Source organism: Ranitomeya imitator, chromosome 3 (assembly GCF_032444005.1).
Source record: "Ranitomeya imitator isolate aRanImi1 chromosome 3, aRanImi1.pri, whole genome shotgun sequence".
Lineage (NCBI taxonomy): Eukaryota > Metazoa > Chordata > Amphibia > Anura > Dendrobatidae > Ranitomeya > Ranitomeya imitator.
Genome location: NC_091284.1, coordinates 174,971,184 through 174,989,680, shown reverse-complemented (window position 1 = coordinate 174,989,680; position 18,497 = coordinate 174,971,184). Strand labels below are relative to the sequence as shown.

The following is an 18,497-nucleotide window of genomic DNA, read 5'->3' as shown; positions in this document are numbered from 1 at the left end:
TGGTGTCCTAAAGTTTTAAGATTCCCGTTCACTGGAAATAAGGGGCATAGACCAACCCTTAAAAAATAACCCAATATTTCTTCCACCAAACAGTTGCCAAACCCAGGCTCTTCCATCATACTACTAGCTAGAGAAACGTAAATTGTCACTTCACAGAATACAATTCAACAGCTCCAAAGTCCAATGGTTGTGTGCTTTACCCAACTTTATACAATGCTTGGTGGTAAAAGGATTGTATGCAGCAATTTGGCCATGGAAACTTATGCTATGAGGCTCGCAGGAAACAGCTTTTGTGCTGATGATAATGCTAGAGGACGTTTTAGGATCTGCAGTTATTGCATGAAAAGGACATTGACCTTCAGTGACTGACTTCACTGAGTTGTTGTGGTTCCAAAACACTTCAACTTTTCAAAAATGCAGTTGATGGTGAAAGATCTAAGGTTGTTAGAAATTTAACAAACTAATTTGTTGCAATGGTGGCATCCTAATACGGAAGCTCGCATTCAGAGTGCTCTTTAGAGCAATTAACAATTTCTCAAATGTTTGAAAGGCAGACATGATGGCTAGTGGCTGGATTTTATACACCTGTGGCAATGGGACTGAATGAAAAATCTGATTTAACTAAGAAGTGTGTCCCAATATGTTGATATAATGTATCTAAGAAATAAATGAAAATAGTAAATTCTGCCAATGATTTCCACTAATATCTGTCAAGATCTCCACAAGAGCCAGCTGACGGCAGTACGGGACTAGTCGGGTGTCCAGCTATACTTACCGTCTGGATCTTCAAAATATATCTTCTCTGAAACACCGGAACATTTCTATGAAAAATATCAGCTGCAATTCATGCTGCTCACATTTTGGGAAGCACAATTAAATGCTACAAATTATCTTCTCTGTACCACATAGTGGAAATGTACATGTACAATGTCTCTGTTAAACCCCTTGACCCCAGGGCTATTTTCCGTTTTTGTGTTTTCCTCCCTTTCTTCCAAGAGCCATAACTTTTTTATATTTCTGTCAATACGGCCATATGAGAGCTTGTCTTTTGCAGGATGAGTTGTACTTTTGAATGGCACCATTGAATTTACCACATAGTGTAGTAGAATACGGGGAAAAAAATCCTAGTATTGTGAAATTAAAAAATAAATGCAATTCCACAATGTTTTTTTTGTTTGTTTTTTTTTGTTTTTTTATTTACCATGCTCACTATATTCTAAAACTGAGCTGGCAATATGATTCTTCAAGTCAGTATGAGTACGCAGATTCCAAACATGTACAGTTGTGTGAAAAAGTGTTTGCCTCTTTCCATTCTTTTGCATGTTTGTCACGCTTAAATGTTTCAAATCACCAAACAAATTTAAATATTAGACAAAGATAAAACAAGTAAATACAAAATTAAGTTTCTAAATTAAGGTTATTATCACTAAGGGAAAAAGAAATAGAAACCTACAGGGCCCTGTGTGAGAAAGTGATTGCCAACCACTACCCCCTTAAAACATAAATTAACAAATCACATCTTTGGGAAGTTCAAATTCCCCAGCCACACACAGGCCTAATTTCTTGATTCAAAACAAGTGTGGCAGTAATCACTTAAATAGGACCTGCCTGACAAAGTGAGTAGACCAAAAGATCCTCAAAATCTAGACATCATGCCGTGTTCCAAAGAAATTCTGGAACAAATAAGAAACAAAGTAATTGAGATATATCACTCTGGAAAAGGTTATGAAGCCATTTCCCAAGCTTTAGGACTCCAGCGAACCAGTGAGAGCCATTATCCACAAATTGCGAAAACATGGAACAGTGGTGAATTTTGCCAGGAGTGGCCTACTGACCAAAATTACCCCAAGAGCACAACGACGACTCATCCAAAAGGTCACAACAACATTCAAAGAACTGCAGGCCTCACTTTCCTTAGTTAAGGTCAGTGTTCATGACTCTGTTTTGCTGCTTCATGACCTGGAAGACTTTCTGTGGTAACCATGAATTCTGCTGTGGCTGTACTTTGGAGTGGCCTAGTCAAAGTCCTGACCTTAATCCGATTGAGATGCTGTGGCGTGACCTTAAAAAGGAAGTTCATGCTCGGAAACCCTCCAATGTGGCTGAATTACAACAATTCTGCAAAGATGAGTGAGCCAAAATTCTTGCAGAGCATTGTAAAAGACTCATTGCCAGTTATTGCAAACATTTGATTGCAGGTGTTACTGCGTGGCCCAACTAGTTATTTTAGGGGCAATTACGTTTTCACAGAGGGCCCTTTAGGTTTGCATTTCTTTTTCCCTTCCCTTTGTGTTATCTTTGTCTAATATTTACATTTGTTTGGTGATCTGAAACATTTAACCCCTTAATGACAGAGTTAATGCGCTGTTTAATGACCAAGCCAATTTTTACAATTCTGACCACTGTCACTTTATGTGGTTATAACTCTGGAACGCTTCAATGGATCCCACTGATTCTGAGATTTTTTTTGTGACATACTGTACTTCATGTTAGTCATAAAATTTCTTTGATATGACTTGCCTTTATTTATGAAAAAAATGGAAATATTGCAAAAATTATGAAAATTTAGCAATTTTCAACATTTGAATTTTTATGCCCTTAAATCAGAGAGTGGTGTCACACAAAATACTTAATAAATAATATTTTCCACATGTCTTCTTTACATCAGCACAATTTTGGAAACAACTTTTTTTTTGTTAGGACGTTATAAGGGTTAAAAGTTGACCAGCGATTTCTCATTTTTCCAACAAAATTTACAAAACCATTTTTTTAGGGACCACCTCACATTTGAAGTTCCTTTGGGGGTCAATATAACAGAAAATACCCAAAAGTGACACCATTGTAAAAACTGCACCCCTCAAGTGCACAAAACCACATTCAAGAAGTTTATTAACCCTTCATGTGTTTCACGAGAACTAAAGCAACGTGGAAGGAAAAAATAAACATTTTACTTTTTTCACTAAAAGTTTACTTTGGAACTAATTTTTTTTATTTTCACAAGGGGATCAGGAGAAAATGGACCACAAAATTTGTTGTGCAATTTCTTCTGAGTACACCGATACCCCATATATGGGGAAAGCCACTGTTTGAGTGCATGGCAGGGCTCAGAATGAAGGTAGCACCATTTGACTTTTTGAATGCAAAATTCGCTGGAATCAATGATGGCACCATGTCGCGTTTGGAGACCCTCTGATGTACCTAAATAGTGGAAACCCCCAATACTAATTCCAACCTTAACCCCAACACACCCCTAACCCTAACCTCAACCCTAAGACCAACACATCCCTAACCCTAATCCCAACCCTTACCACAACCCTAACCCAAACACACCCCTAACCCTAATCCTAACAACAACACACCCCTAACCCTAATCCCAACCCTAACCAGAACCCTAACCATAAACCTAACCTCAACAGAAACCTAACCCCAGCACAATCCTAACCCTAATCCCAACCCTAACCATAACCCTAACCACAAACCTAACCCAACATACCTCTAACCCTAATCCCAATCCTAACCATAACCCTAACCCTAGCTCTATCCCTAACTTTAGCCCAGCTCACCTAAGCCCAACTCTAATCGTAATTGAAATAAATATTTTTTTTATTTCATTATTTTTCCCTATCTAAGGAGGTGATAAAAGTGATAAAAATTAACAATTTTTTTTATTTTATTTTTATCACTGTGATAGTGTCTATCACAGTAATGAAAATGAGCCAATAGGAAAATTTTCCTATTGTTGCCGGGTGCTGGCCGGCAGATCTCGGCGGGCGCACTGCGCATGCGCCCTCCATTATCTTCTGAAAGACGCTGGCGAACATCACGTGGGGGATTGCTGGACTCCAGAGGTACAGGGGGGCGATCGGGGGACCCTATTTCTCTCTCCTCTGATGTATGATCACATCAGAGGAGAGAGAAATTAAATGGAAAATCAGACTTTTTTTTGCGGTTGTTGTTATTTCTTTAATAAAGGAGATCACAACACCAGGGTCAGTGTAAATTGACCCGAATCATGTTCTTTGGGGTCTCAGCTACCCCCGGTAGGCGAGACCCCGGATAAATTCAGACTCTGGGGGCACTATACATTTTGTCCACAGCACCGTTAATTAACGGCGTTGTAGTTTAAGTACCATTAATTGCTGCCGTGAAAGGGGGTATCGGCGGTCGTTAAGGGGTTAAGTGTGACAAACATGCAAAAGAATAGGAAGTTAGGAAGGGGGGAAACATTTATTAACACAACTGTATAGTTTATTTAACCTCTTTATGACCAGAGATATTTTTGATTTTGCATTTTCATTTTTTTGTTCCCCTTCTTCCCAGAGCCATAACTTTTTTGCGGGATGAGATGTACTTTTGAACTACACTATTGTTTTTACCATATCGTGTACTGAAAACGGGAACAAAATTCCAAGTGGGGTGAAATTGCAAAAAAAGTGCAATCCCATGGTTGGTTGCTTTTACTTTTTTTAGATGCGAAAACTGACCTGCCATTATGATTATGCAGATCATTACGGGTTCATAGACACCAAACATGTCTAGGTCCTTTTTTGTTTAGTTGTTGAAAAAAGATTTCCAAAGTTTGTTAAAAACAAAAACAAACTGCGTCATTTTGCGATATCCATAGCTTCTCCATTTTTCGTGAACTCGGGTTGGGTGAGGGCTTATTTTTTGCGTGCCGAGCTGACACGTTTAATGATACCATTTTGGTGCAGATACGATCTTTTGATTGCCCGTTATTGCATTTTGACCAAAAAAAAACGTAATTCTGGCGTTTTAAATTTTTTTTCTCATTATGCCGCCTAGCAATCAGGCTAATTCTTTTTTTATTTTGATAGATCGGGCGGTTCTGAATGCGGCGATGCCAAATATGTGTATGGGTAATATATATGGGTGATTTGAACTTTTATATTTTTTAAATACATTTTTTTTTACTTTTGGCATGCTTCAATAGTCTCCATGGGAGACTAGAAGCTGCCATAATCCAATCTGCTCTGCTACATACAGGCGATGATCAGATCACCTGTATGTAGCAGAATTGTTCACTTGTTATGAGCGCCATCGGGCGGCGCGCATAGAAATCCGGTACTGACAACTATAGAGGTCTGCTGGACACCTCTGGTTGTCATGTCAACCCATCGGTGACCCGCGATCACGTGATGGAGTCACCGATGGGCAGGATTTTTGGCATGCTTGCTGGAAGCGCGTGTTAAATGCAGCTGTCAGAGATTGACAGCGGCATTCAACAGGTTAACAGTCGTGGGTAGACCGTGATTCCACCCGCTGCTGTTAGAGGCACATGTCAGCTGTTCAAAACAAGAAACACGTGATGGTGTCTCCGCGGTGTTGGATGTTTTGATCTCCCCGAGGTCATTCATCCTTATGTTTATAGTCCTTTTACTAGGCACTGCTCCTAATAGCCAGATTCCTACTCCACACTGATGAGGGGCAAATACCCCGAAACAGCTGTCTGTGGATGGATACCATGTTTTGGCACAGGTGGTTTTCCTTTATGGATGCTGCCCTTCCCGTGGTTGTTCCTTCCCGGTGAAAGACCTGGCTATTCATTGCTTGCGTTGAGAAACACGTGATGGTGTCTCCGCGGCTTTTCTACATGCATTTGCATATTTCCCATAAGGGATGGGGGCAGTGTTCTGGATCACTGCGTTGAGAAACACGTGATGGTGTCTCCACGGTGTTGGATGTTTTGATCTCCCCGAGGTCATTCATCCTTATGTTTATAGTCCTTTTACTAGGCACTGCTCCTAATAGCCAGTTTCCTACTCCACACTGATGAGGGGAAAATACCCCGAAACAGCTGTCTGTGGATGGATACCATGTTTTGGCGCAGGTGGTTTTCCTTTATGGATGCTGGTGGTTGTTCCTTCCCGGTGAAAGACCTAGCTATTCATTGCTTGCGTTGAGAAACACGTGATGGTGTCTCCGCGGCTTTTCTACATAGTTTAGCTGCAAGTCATATAAGACCCTCTAAGTCCCCTGTGGCTGTAAGATTCTTTTTTGTCAAAAAGAAGGATGGGGGCCTTAGGCTGTGTCTGGATTTTCAGGAGATTAGTAAGATCACTGTGCGCAAACCTTACCCGTTGCCGCTAATTCCGGATTTGTTTAACCAACTAACTGGAGTGAAGTGGTTCTCTAAGATTGACCTTCGTGGGGTATATAATTTGCTGCGGGTGAAGGAGAGCGATGAATGGAAGACAGCCTTTAATACCCCGGAATGTCATTTTGAGTGTCTGGTGATGCCTTTTAGCCTTACCAATGCGCCTGCGTTTTTTCAAAATTTTATGACATTCTGAGGTCATTGATCGGTAGGAGTGTTATTGTTTATTTGGATGATATTTTGATCTATTCACCTGATCTGGAGTCGCATTGGCAGAGAGTCTGTGAAGTTCTACAGATTTTGAGCGAAAACTCACTCTTTGCTAAATTGGAGAAGTGCAAGTTTGCAGTACAGAAAATGATTTTTTGGGGGTACCTTGTCTCCAGTGATGGGTTTGAGATGGTCCCGGTGAAGGTTCAGTCAGTGCTGGAGAGGCCTAGGCCTGAATGTTTGAAGTTGGTTCAGAGATTTTATGGTTTGCTAATTATTACAGAAAATTCATAAAGAATTTTTCTGTGATCGCTAAACCTATAACTGATCTCACCAAGAAGGGTTCTAATACTGTCCAATGGTCCTCTGAGGCTGTTAAGGCTTTTGAGCATCTCAAGGAGAGGTTTAGCTCTGCTCCTGTTTTGATCCAGACAGATGAGACCAAGCCATTTCTGGTAGAGGTTAATGCCTCTTCAGTAGGGGTGGGGGCAGTTCTGTCCCTGGAGGGAGAGGATGGGGTGCATCCCTGTGCTTTCTTTTCTAAAAAAATTTCGGAGACTGAGCTCAACCATGATGTTGGGAACAGAGAGTTCCTGGCTATTAAACTCGCGTTTGAGCATTGGCAACATTTTTTGGAGGGGACTAGACATCTGATACAGGTTTTTACTGATCATAAGAATCTGATATATCTGGATGCTGCTAAACGTTTGAATGCCCACCAAGCTAGGTGGGCATTGTTTTTTGCCCGGTTTCATTTCTCCATAACGTATGTACCTGGGACAAAGAATGTTAAAGCGGATGCTTTGTCTCATAGTTTCTCTCCAGAAGTTAATACTGAGAAGGAGGAATGTATTTTGCAGAAAGGGGTGGTGGTGGCAGTATTGGGTTCTGAGTTGGAGAGTAGCATCCTAGAGGCCCAGAATGCTACACCAACTAACACTCCGTATGGTAAATTATTTGTGCTTAGAACCTTGCGGAGAGCTTTGTTTGCTGAATGTCATGAGTCTCGGTTGGCTGGTCATCCGGGGATTTCAGAATCTAGAAAGTCGATCGGACAAAGTTTCTGGTGGCCAGGGTGGCAAAGAGAAATCATCAAGTGGGTGCATCAGTGTACTGTGTGCGCTAGGTCGAAGGCCTCACATGCTCCGGCTGCAAGGTTGCTGTGCCCTTTGGAGGTTCCTAGTTCACCATGGTCACATCTTGCTATGGATTTTATCACCGATCTGCCGGTCTCTGAGGGTTTTTCTGTCATCTGGGTTGTTGTGGACCGGTTTAGTAAGATGTGTCATCTGGTCCCATTCAATAAATTACCCTGCACCAAGACTTTAGCTAAGGCATTTGTGAAAGAGATTGTCAGGCTCCATGGGGTTTCCACGGACATTGTTTACGATAGAGGACCACAGTTTGTGGCTCACTTTTGGAGTGCTTTTTGTGACAGATTAAATGTCATTTTCGTCAGGTTATCATCCGGAGTCCAATGGACAGGCTGAAAGGAAGAACCAGGACGTCGCTCAGTTTTTGAGATGTTTTGTAGCAGACAATCAGGAGATGTGGTCGGAATATCTACCACAAGCTGAGTTTGCTCTTAATAATCATATGTCTTCCTCGGCTGGGTGTTCTCCTTTTTTTTGCTGTACAGGGAGGCATCCATCTTTCGGTCCTTTTTCAAAGATTGGGGCAGAGGTGCCTGAGGAGGTGAGTTTTTCTGGGAATTTTGACAGGGTTTGGACCAATGTACGCCATAATCTGAAAGAGGCAAATGGGAGGTCAAAGAAATATTTTGACAAGAAATGAAGGGAGGCGTTGTTTGCAGTTAGGGACATGGTCTGCATTTGAAAATCCCTTCTAAAAAACTGGGGCCTAAGTTTGTAGGACTCTTCAAATTGGTTCAGGTTGTCAACTCGGCAGCGGTGAGATTAGACATCCCCTCGTCCTGGAGAATTAATTCAGTTTTTCATGTATCTTTACTGAAGAAAGTTGACACACCAGATAAGGAAGCGATGCTGACTGTTCCTCCAGTTGATGAGGACGGCGAGTTTGAGATTTCATGCATTTTAGATTCCAGATGGCACAAAGGAAGGTTGCAGTGTCTCGTGTCCTGGAAGGGTTTCGGTCCCGAGGATAATTCCTGGGTGAAATCTGAGGACGTCTCGGCCTTAAGGCTGATTAAGGCTTTTCACAGGAGATTTCCAAATATGGCTCGGCCAAGAGGATCCGGAGGATCCTCGTAAAAGGGGAGGTACTGCTAATTATAGACCTGTCTCTAATCTTCCCTTCATCTCTAAACTCCTCGAACGCCTGGTCCACTCCCGTCTTACCCGCTATCTCTCAGATAACTCTCTTCTCGACCCTCTTCAATCTGGCTTCCGCTCTTTACACTCTACTGAAACTGCCCTCATTAAAGTCTCTAATGACCTACTAACAGCTAAATCTAATGGTCACTACTCCATGCTAATTCTCTTGGATCTCTCTGCAGCATTCGACACTGTGGATCATCAGCTCCTCCTCACTATGCTCCGCTCCATCGGCCTCAAGGACACCGTTCTCTCCTGGTTCTCCTCCTATCTCTCTGACCGATCCTTCACTGTATGTTTTGCTGGTTCCTCCTCCTCTCACCTTCCCCTTACTGTTGGGGTTCCTCAAGGATCAGTCCTAGGCCCCCTACTCTTCTCGTTGTATACTGCCCCTATTGGACAAACAATCAGTAGATTTGGTTTCCAGTACCATCTCTATGCTGACGACACCCAATTATACACTTCTGCTCCCGATATCACACCGACCTTTTTAGAAAACACCAGTGATTGTCTTACCGCTGTCTCTAACATCATGTCCTCCCTCTATCTGAAACTAAACCTGTCAAAAACTGAACTCCTCGTGTTCCCTCCCTCTACTAACCTACCTTTGCCTGACATTGCCATCTCCGTGTGCGGTTCCACCATTACTCCAAAGCAACATGCCCGCTGCCTTGGGGTCATCCTTGATTCTGACCTTTCATTCACCCCCTACATCCGATCACTGGCTCGCTCTTCTTACCTGCATCTCAAAAACATTTCTAGAATTCGCCCTTTTCTTAATTTCGACTCTGCAAAAACTCTGACTGTTTCACTTATTCATTCTCGTCTGGACTATTGTAACTCTCTACTAATCGGTCTCCCTCTTGCAAAACTCTCCCCGCTCCAATCTGTCCTGAATGCTGCAGCCAGGATCATATTCCTCACCAACCGTTACACCGATGCCTCTACCCTGTGCCAGTCATTACACTGGCTACCCATCCACTCCAGAATCCAGTACAAAACTACTACCCTCATCCACAAAGCACTCCATGGCTCAGCACCACCCTACATCTCCTCCCTGGTATCAGTCTACCACCCTACCCGTGCCCTCCGCTCCGCTAATGACCTCAGGTTAGCATCCTCAATAATCAGAACCTCCCACTCCCGTCTCCAAGACTTTACACGTGCTGCGCCGATTCTTTGGAATGCACTACCTAGGTTAATACGATTAATCCCCAATCCCCACAGTTTTAAGCGTGCCCTAAAAACTCATTTGTTCAGACTGGCCTACCGCCTCAATGCATTAACCTAACGATCCCTGTGTGGCCTATTTATAATAAAAAAAAAAAAAAAAAAAAAGGTTCCTCGCATCATGTTCTCATACACTTTATGCAGTATTAGCCCTCTGTGTCTGTACTGCTACATACTTAGGCAGGTAACTGGTTCATGCAGCTTTACATGAACACCTGAGCCTTACACTATAGCTGGTCCGAATAACTAAAGCAATTGTTACCATCCACCTCTCGTGTCTCCCCTTTTCCCCATAGTTTGTAAGCTTGCGAGCAGGGCCCTCACTCCTCCTGGTATCTGTTTTGAACTGTATTTCTGTTATGCTGTAATGTCTATTGTCTGTACAAGTCCCCTCTATAATTTGTAAAGCGCTGCGGAATATGTTGGCGCTATATAAAATTATTATTATTACTGTTAGAATTTGTGTTGTTTTTGACCATCCGCGATCTTGTTGTGGTTTTCTGGCTGCTGGTCTTATTCCCCTGGTGCTGGGTTGTCTTAGGCCAGGTGATTGTATCACCCTTTATTACCCAGCACCTGCCTCCCATTCCTTGCTGGACAACAGTGGTAATCCGCTAGAGTTCTGGCTAGGTGCTTTGTTAGCTTTCTGTTTTTAATATTGTGCAGTTCTGGGACCCCCAATTCTGCTATCCTTAGTTTCTGTTTTCTGTTAGTTTCTGCAGACTTCTCTGTATTTTCTATTAGGAGGTGACCTGTTTTTATACCCAGTCATTAGATCTTTTAGGGACCTCCTTCCCCCTATCTATAAGTCTTTGCTTGAGATTAACCTAGGATCATCGGTGGGTCTATTCGCAAGGAATGGGTCACCCACTCCATCGTAGGGCATCAGCCTAGTCTCAGTGCAGGCTCAGTTTTCCCCTTTCTATCCTAGTTCTGTGTTGCAGTTCCGTAACAGTTAAGTGGTGAAAATTAATTCTGAAATTTGTATGGAAAAAAGTTCTGGGGCTGGGTGATGGCTTATGTTTTGTACCCTAAGATGATGTTTTTACTGATACCATTTTGGGGTAGATACGATGTTCTGACCGCCTCTTGTTTCATATTATTAGAATGTTGCGGCAGCGGCTAAGAAAGTATAATTATGGCAATCTTTTTTCACGTTGCGCTGTTTACCAATTTTATTAATTTGTTATATTTTGATAGATTGGACTTTTACTAACACAACAATACCAAATAGGTGTTTTTTTTTCAATTGTTTTCTTTTCAGTGAGTCAAAAAGGGCGTGATTTGAAATTGTGTTTTTTTTTGTTTTTTTTTTACTTTTTACTGTCTTCAATAGTCCACTTAGAAGACTTGAAGCTGATATTGTCTGATCACATTTGCAATATATAACAGGGCTTCTGCTATGTATAGCAGAAATCACGACCGGCATTCACAAGAGTATCGTAATGACAGGTATGGCTGTCATGACAACCCATCGGGACCCTCCGATCACATGACGTGCAGGATTAGTGAAGTGCTTCCGGCTGGCACTTGTTAAATCCCACTGTTAACAGCCACCGGTGGATAGGACATGATACATGACGTATATATACGTCATATGTCATTAAGGGGTTAAACTACTGTTACACTAATATTATAATACAAGATAAGTGATGTAATAGTATGGTCAACTAAATCCTTCTTTGCCACCTGCCTTCCACCCCAGTGAAGCAGATGACTGTCCTAAACCGTATGCTGTTTTACCAGTAAGGCTACTTTCACACTAGTGTCGGCCTGAGGTACCGACGCAAACTGCGAAAAAAATGAACAACGGGGGCAGCGGATGCAGTTTTACAATGCATCCACTGCCCCATTGTAAGGTCCGGGGAGGAAGGGGCGGAGTTCCGGCCACGCATGCACGGTCGGAAATGGCGGACTCGACGCACAAAAAAAGTTACATGTAACGTTTTTTGTGCCGACAGTGCGCCAAAAAACGACGCATCCGTCGCACGACGGATGCGACATGTGGCGATACGTCGCAATGCGTCACTAATGAAAGTCTATGGAGAAAAAACGCATCCTGCGGGCAACTTTGCAGGATGCGTTTTTACTCCAAAACGACGCATTGCGACGTACGTCAAATAACGCTAGTGTGAAAGTAGCCTAACTGGCATTTATTAGACGCCATCAAGGAAGAAAAAGTGTATTTTTTCTCTCCACCATTATCACTGCTCCACAAAACATTTTGGAAGCTTATAAATAAATAATAACTGATCCAAAAGTAGATTTCCATAGTGAAATGGATTGCCAAATTCACATTTATGCTAAAATAAAATAATATTGTGTTAATGTGCTCCATGTGCCAAAAGAATATTGAAACCATTCTGGTCACAGTGCATATAAACTGGAGCTCATGATATGTTACAATATTATTTGCTTTGATTTTATCCAGAATAAAAGTTAACAGAAAATATATCAGTCAAAGCTCTTTTCTGAAAACGGGGGCTATAGATAGGAATGGCAGCCCACAATGCAAAACATTACTTTTTATATACATGGAGATTATTTATTAGTAATAAAAATAATAAATGATTAAAAGTGTACGTTTCATTTCAGGTGACGTTTCAGAATGAGATATTGTAGGTACATGACAAAAATCCTTGTTTTTGGACATTATGTGACTTTTAGCCTGCATTTTTATAGTTTTGACCTCTGCAAACTCCTTTCTTTTCAGTTCTCTATGAGCTAGTGGCTGTAGAATAGCTAGTATAATGTCTCCTATATACGGTACACAGGGACACAATTAGATTGTGCTCTTATTTCTCTGTAACCAAAAGACAGAAGCAGCATAGAAGACATTATACAGCAATACTGAGCTGTGTGGCTGTGAATCTAGCATCAAAGTAGAATGCATTTCTAGAAGAAGCAGCAGAATCTACATGTGCCTACCTGATCTCTCACTGTTCTAAGTGCGTCTCACTACTCCACCCTATCATCCCTCCATAGGGAATAGTAGGATCCTAACTCCATAACTAGGCTGCGAGTGTGTGGCGCTTGAGACTCTGTTTCTATGGATATCTATATGTACTAGTACTCACAGAAGAGATATCAGATAGCTTGGCTTGACAGCAGAGACATGTATGAAGATTTCAGGTTTATTTTCTTGTAGTTATGCATAATTATGCAATTACAGAAGATAAAAAAAGAATATTCTGAACAAGAGCTGCAAGACCTTCTTAAGATGGCTGACATACTCAGAATGTAGAAGAAGGGAGGGGTTACTGACATCAGAGCTAGGGATGTAAACAGGGAGAGAGGGAGGACAAACTTCTAAAAGGCAAACCTTACTGCAAAGTAACACAATAATAACAATACAAAACTGCATGATTCCCAAGTCGTGGGACATGACATATAGTCTGTGACATGACATATTTCTCTGATAATATGCATCACAAAGTTTCTTCAATTCTCTCTTACAATTGGTTTATGCAAAGTATATTAAAATGTCAGTGACCATTTAAGGTTTTCATCATTTTCAAGATGTCTGTATGCTGTAAGTGAAGTGAATCATTTATGGTTCTAATCAAAGGCTCAAATTCTGGATTAATTTCCATTTCCCAGCACTGCTCATACCTTGATACCCTTGAAAGCATTATTAAAGAGCAGTATTGGATGCATTTTTGTAAATCAAAAACTGTGCTCAAAGTGGAAATAAATAGAGACGAGAGCATGATTCAACTTAACCCCACTTATTTGAAGGTTATGGAGTATCCTAGTAATAGAACATTTAGTGATTGGAAAAACTCCTTAAAGGGGTTGCCTGGGACTGCAACACTGATGGCCTATCTTTAGGATAGGTTATCAATGTCTAATCAATGGTAGAGCGACACCCAGCACTCCGGACGATCATCTGTTCCCGGTGTCAGCCGAGCTGCACTGTGCAGTTTCGGCAGCCACTAACACCGGGAACAGCTGATCGGCAGAGGTGTTGGGTGTCGCATCCCCATCAATCAGACCATTGATGACCTATCCTATGGATAGGCCCTCAGTGTTACAGTCCCAGACAACCCCTTTAAGAAGAATCAGTCACCGTGAAATTTCTGTCCGCTGGGAACCTGTGTTCAACTCCCAACAGGAACAACATCTTCATTGAGATTGTACCATATATTTTCTCCATGATTGCATGTGTTTCATCTGGGTATTCTGGTTTTCTTCTCACACTCCAAAGACATATGAATAGGGAATATTGATTGGGAGCCTCAGTAGAGACATTGGCTCTGATTGATCAAGACTGGAGATTTTCTCATGGTGCATGTTGATGGTGATTCATGAAGCGTCTGATGAGTGGTATGCACCTCTGTGCGCTATGCCAGAAATCTTACGCCAGTCAGGTACTGGAGTGAGAATTTATTAATTAGTTTTCATGCTGTTCATCATGAATTAGACAAGCTGTAGCATCACGCTCCCGCCCTGCTCTCCGTCCTGCCTCAGCTCCGCCAATTTGGCCAGAGCTGGGAGAAACTGGCCTGAAATCACGAAAAGCAGCAAAATTTTGGTGCAACTCCAAAGTGCGCCAAACTTTTGTGACTTTTCAAAGTTTTTACGCTACTTTTTTTTTTTGCCATAAAAGCCTTGATAAATCAGGATATGGAATATTTTGGAGCTAAGCACTTAAGCAAATATACCAAATAGACTAAATATAGGATTGTGGGAAAAGTATCACTATTTTATTTATGTAGATCCCTTCACTTTCTGGGTTTAGCCTTAACCAATGATTGACAGATACCTCTGTATAAGTGTGTCTAAAGAGACCGCCCACTGATTAGGACCGCCCACTGGACTTCTGAACTGACATGTTTAATATCACAGGTTCCCTTTCATGGAAGACACTTTATTACCTACTAGTTTACGGATACCCATTTATGAAAAATATGGTTACTGGGAATTCAAGAATCAAATGACTGCTTTGACAAGCTTACTCTAAGACATTGTGAAAAGTGTCTAAACTTTCACTATTTATAGAATCAAAAATGCAACATTTCTTCCTTGTAAGTGGAAAAAGTCACTTTATGGCAAGAATCATTTATTTTCTTTCTGTAATTGTATCTTTCCTAATAAAGTCTGAGGATTGACAACTACTATTAAGCAATTATGGCTTATTTCCCATAGTCAGCTATAAAGCATATGGCTTTAGTTTATTGTGTAGCTGCACAGCTCCATTTGTATACCATATGACATACACAAATGAGGCACAGCTTCAGGGGAACACTAAACTGCAATGTGCCTAGTATAAATCCGTAGAAAGTACAGTAACTCTATGGAAATAGCATTAGTGCTTTATATAACATGCGGCACCATGGCTGTGAGCTGACTTTTAGGTTTACCTGCAGTCCTGTGCAAAAAAACTCATAACATCATAATATCAGAATGAGCAATGTCACATAACAAAATGAAGTCTGGTTCTAAATACCTGTTGTTCTGTTTGCAATTTTAGAGCAAAATTTCATGATTTTGGCAATATCTGGCTTGATTTTTTCAGGTACCATAATATTCAACTTCAACTCTCAATATGCCATCAAAGTCTGATAGAATAACTTTACCATGACCAATTTAGAAACTGAAGGGTCACAACATGTCTCAGATTGTGGTTAAATGAGTTAACTGTCAAAAATCAACACATTAATTGCTAATACGGCAATGAAGGAATGCCCGACCATTACACAAAGACACAAAACTATTCCTGACCATTACACACGGACACAAAACTATGCCTGACCATTAGGCCAGTCTCACACGTCCAGATAATTCCGGTACCGAAAAAATCGGTACTGGACTTATCCGTGTCCGTGTGTCCGTGAGCTCACGTAGGCCATCCGTGTGGCACACGTGTGCCGCCCGTGTGCCGACTGGGTACCACACGGAGCGTGCAGGAGACAGCGCTAGAGATAAGCGCTGTCCCCTGCATCTGGTGCTGAAGCCGCCATTCATATCTTCCCTCCAGCAGCGTTCGCTGGAAAGAAGACATGAAAAATCCCCCTTTTTTGTTGTTGTTTTTTTCGTGTTTTAAATAAAGATCCCTGTCCCCACCCCCCTCCCACCCCCTGTGCGCCCACCCGCTGGTAATAAAATACTCACCCGGCTCCCTCGCAGCGTCCTGTCCTCCCGCAGCTTCTCCTGTATGAGCGGTCACGTGGTGCCACCCATTACAGTCATGAATATGCGGCTGCACCCCTATGGGAGGTGGAGCCGCATATTCATGACTGTAATGGGCGGCACCACGTGACCACTCATACAGGAGAAGCTGCGTGAGGACAGGACGCTGCAAGGGAGCCGGGTGAGTATTTTATTACCAGCGGGTGGGCGCACAGGGGGTGGGAGGGGGGTTGGGACAGGGATCTTTATTTAAAACACGAAAAAAAAAAAGGATTTTTCATATCTTCTTTCAAGCGAACGCTGCTGGAGAGAAGATATGAATAGCGGCTTCAGCACCACGTGGGGGGGACAGTGCTTACTGTAGCGCTGTCTCCTGCACGGCACACGGACTGCACACAGACAGCGTCCGTGTGCGGTATGTGTTTAATACGGACTCATTGACTTTAATGGGTCCGTGTAATCCGTGCGCTGACATGTCTCCGTGTTTTGCACACCGACACACGGTCCGTGAAAACACGCTGACATGTGCAGAGACACATTGATTTCAAAGTGTCTACGTGAGTCAGTGTCTCCGGTACGTGAAACCGGCCTTACACACAGACACAAAACTATTCCTGACCATTACACACGGACACAAAACTATTCCTGACCATTACACACAGACACAAAACTATTCCTGACCATTACACACGGACACAAAACTATTCCTGACCATTACACACGGACACAAAACTATTCCTGACCTTTACACACGGACACAAAACTATTCCTGACCATTACACACGGACACAAAACTATTCCTGACCATTACACACAGACACAAAACTATGCCTGACCATTACACACAGACACAAAACTATTCCTGACCATTGCACACGGACACAAAACTATTCCTGACCATTACACACGGACACAAAACTATGCCTGACCATTACACACAGACACAAAACTATGCCTGACCATTACACACAGATACAAAACTATGCCTGACCATTGCACACAGACACAAAACTATTCCTGACCATTGCACACAGACACAAAACTATTCCTGACCATTGCACACAGACACAAAACTATTCCTGACCATTGCACACGGACACAAAACTATTCCTGACCATTACACACAGACACAAAACTATTCCTGACCATTACACACAGACACAAAACTATTCCTGACCATTGCACACAGACACAAAACTATGCCTGACCATTACACACAGACACAAAACTATTCCTGACCATTGCACACGGACACAAAACTATTCCTGACCATTACACACAGACACAAAACTATTCCTGACCATTACACACAGACACAAAACTATTCCTGACCATTACACACAGATACAAAACTATGCCTGACCATTACACACAGACACAAAACTAACAGGACTACTACTAAGTAAACCTAATGTGAATGATGGAATGGGCAGAGGTTTTGTACAAATGTATGAAAAAAGCAAAAAGTGAAAAACTTGTATCTAATATTGGACTGTGACACCAGCTTAGTTCTGTACGGTAACAGCTGTAAAGGTCTATCAGTAAATATAGCAAAGAAGACTCGGTCTGAGCAATAATTAGAAATCACCCCAAGAAGGAATAAAGTAGACATCATCCCGGTAGCCATACCTTCATATCCAGTTGCCAGGTACAAATTCAGAGTGAACAGCCAAAGTATGTACAAAGAGGAACCCATGACTTTCTGAACAAGTCCTCCTGCAGACGCAGATTAAGTGGGAAAGGAAGCAGAAAGACACAGACAGAGGGGAAAGAATTCTACACAGTCTTTAAGCTTCAGGCAAGAAGCAAGATACCGCAAGTTTTTTTTTTCCTTGGAGAACTGAAACTCAGCCAGGAAAAAGGGGGGAGTACAGCAATCCCTTATTGGACACAGCACATTCCCTACACAAATGTCCTATAAGGCTCCTCTGCCAGAGCTGTTTTTGGATTGATCAAACTCAGGCCAATGAGCTGAATGAAACCCCTTCTACCGACTGCTATCTAGACATACCTAGCTATGAAATGCAAGCGATTTGTGGGGTCTGCAGGAATAGATGTATTAATGGTTGCATTGATGAGAATGAGGGGGGTCACTTCCTCCAGGACTGTGCACAGACATAGTTTTCAGAGGATGTTTAGCTTGGAGTCATGCCAGACAAAAAGTGTATTCTAGAGACTTCTGAGATTTGTATTAATTAATCACTATATTTACATATTATCCTACCTTGTATGATCTAGCCGCAGATTATTATGACATACCATGTTTAAGAATGATATTAGATGTAAAAATCTGTCACCAGATTTCACAATAAAAACTGCAGATGTCCAGGGAAATGTGCCAGGTGTTACAGTAACCAAGTACCCCTTTAGCTCTCGCCCTGACAAAGGCAGTTCACAACTAGCCCTATTGTGAGGACGAGGTACGGACTGGGGCTTAAATTCAGTCCTGGCATTTGAAATCACACAGGCCCATGTTGTCCCCGTCCCCATGAATCAGACGGGATATATTACTAATA

At 42.0% G+C, this 18,497-nt stretch overlaps 1 protein-coding gene across 2 annotated transcripts in view; it reads right to left on the bottom strand.

Moving 5' to 3' along the window:
* The window catches only part of SRPX (sushi repeat containing protein X-linked), a 190,032-nt gene extending 172,253 nt beyond the window's left edge, over positions 1–17,779 (bottom strand). For both annotated transcript variants that reach the window (XM_069761620.1, XM_069761621.1), the window contains exon 1: positions 17,611–17,779. In XM_069761620.1, the coding sequence (XP_069617721.1) occupies positions 17,611–17,677 (67 nt within the window). In that variant the 5' untranslated portion in view covers positions 17,678–17,779. The remainder of the gene's footprint in view (positions 1–17,610) is intronic.
* Positions 17,780–18,497: the final 718 nt, after the last annotated feature.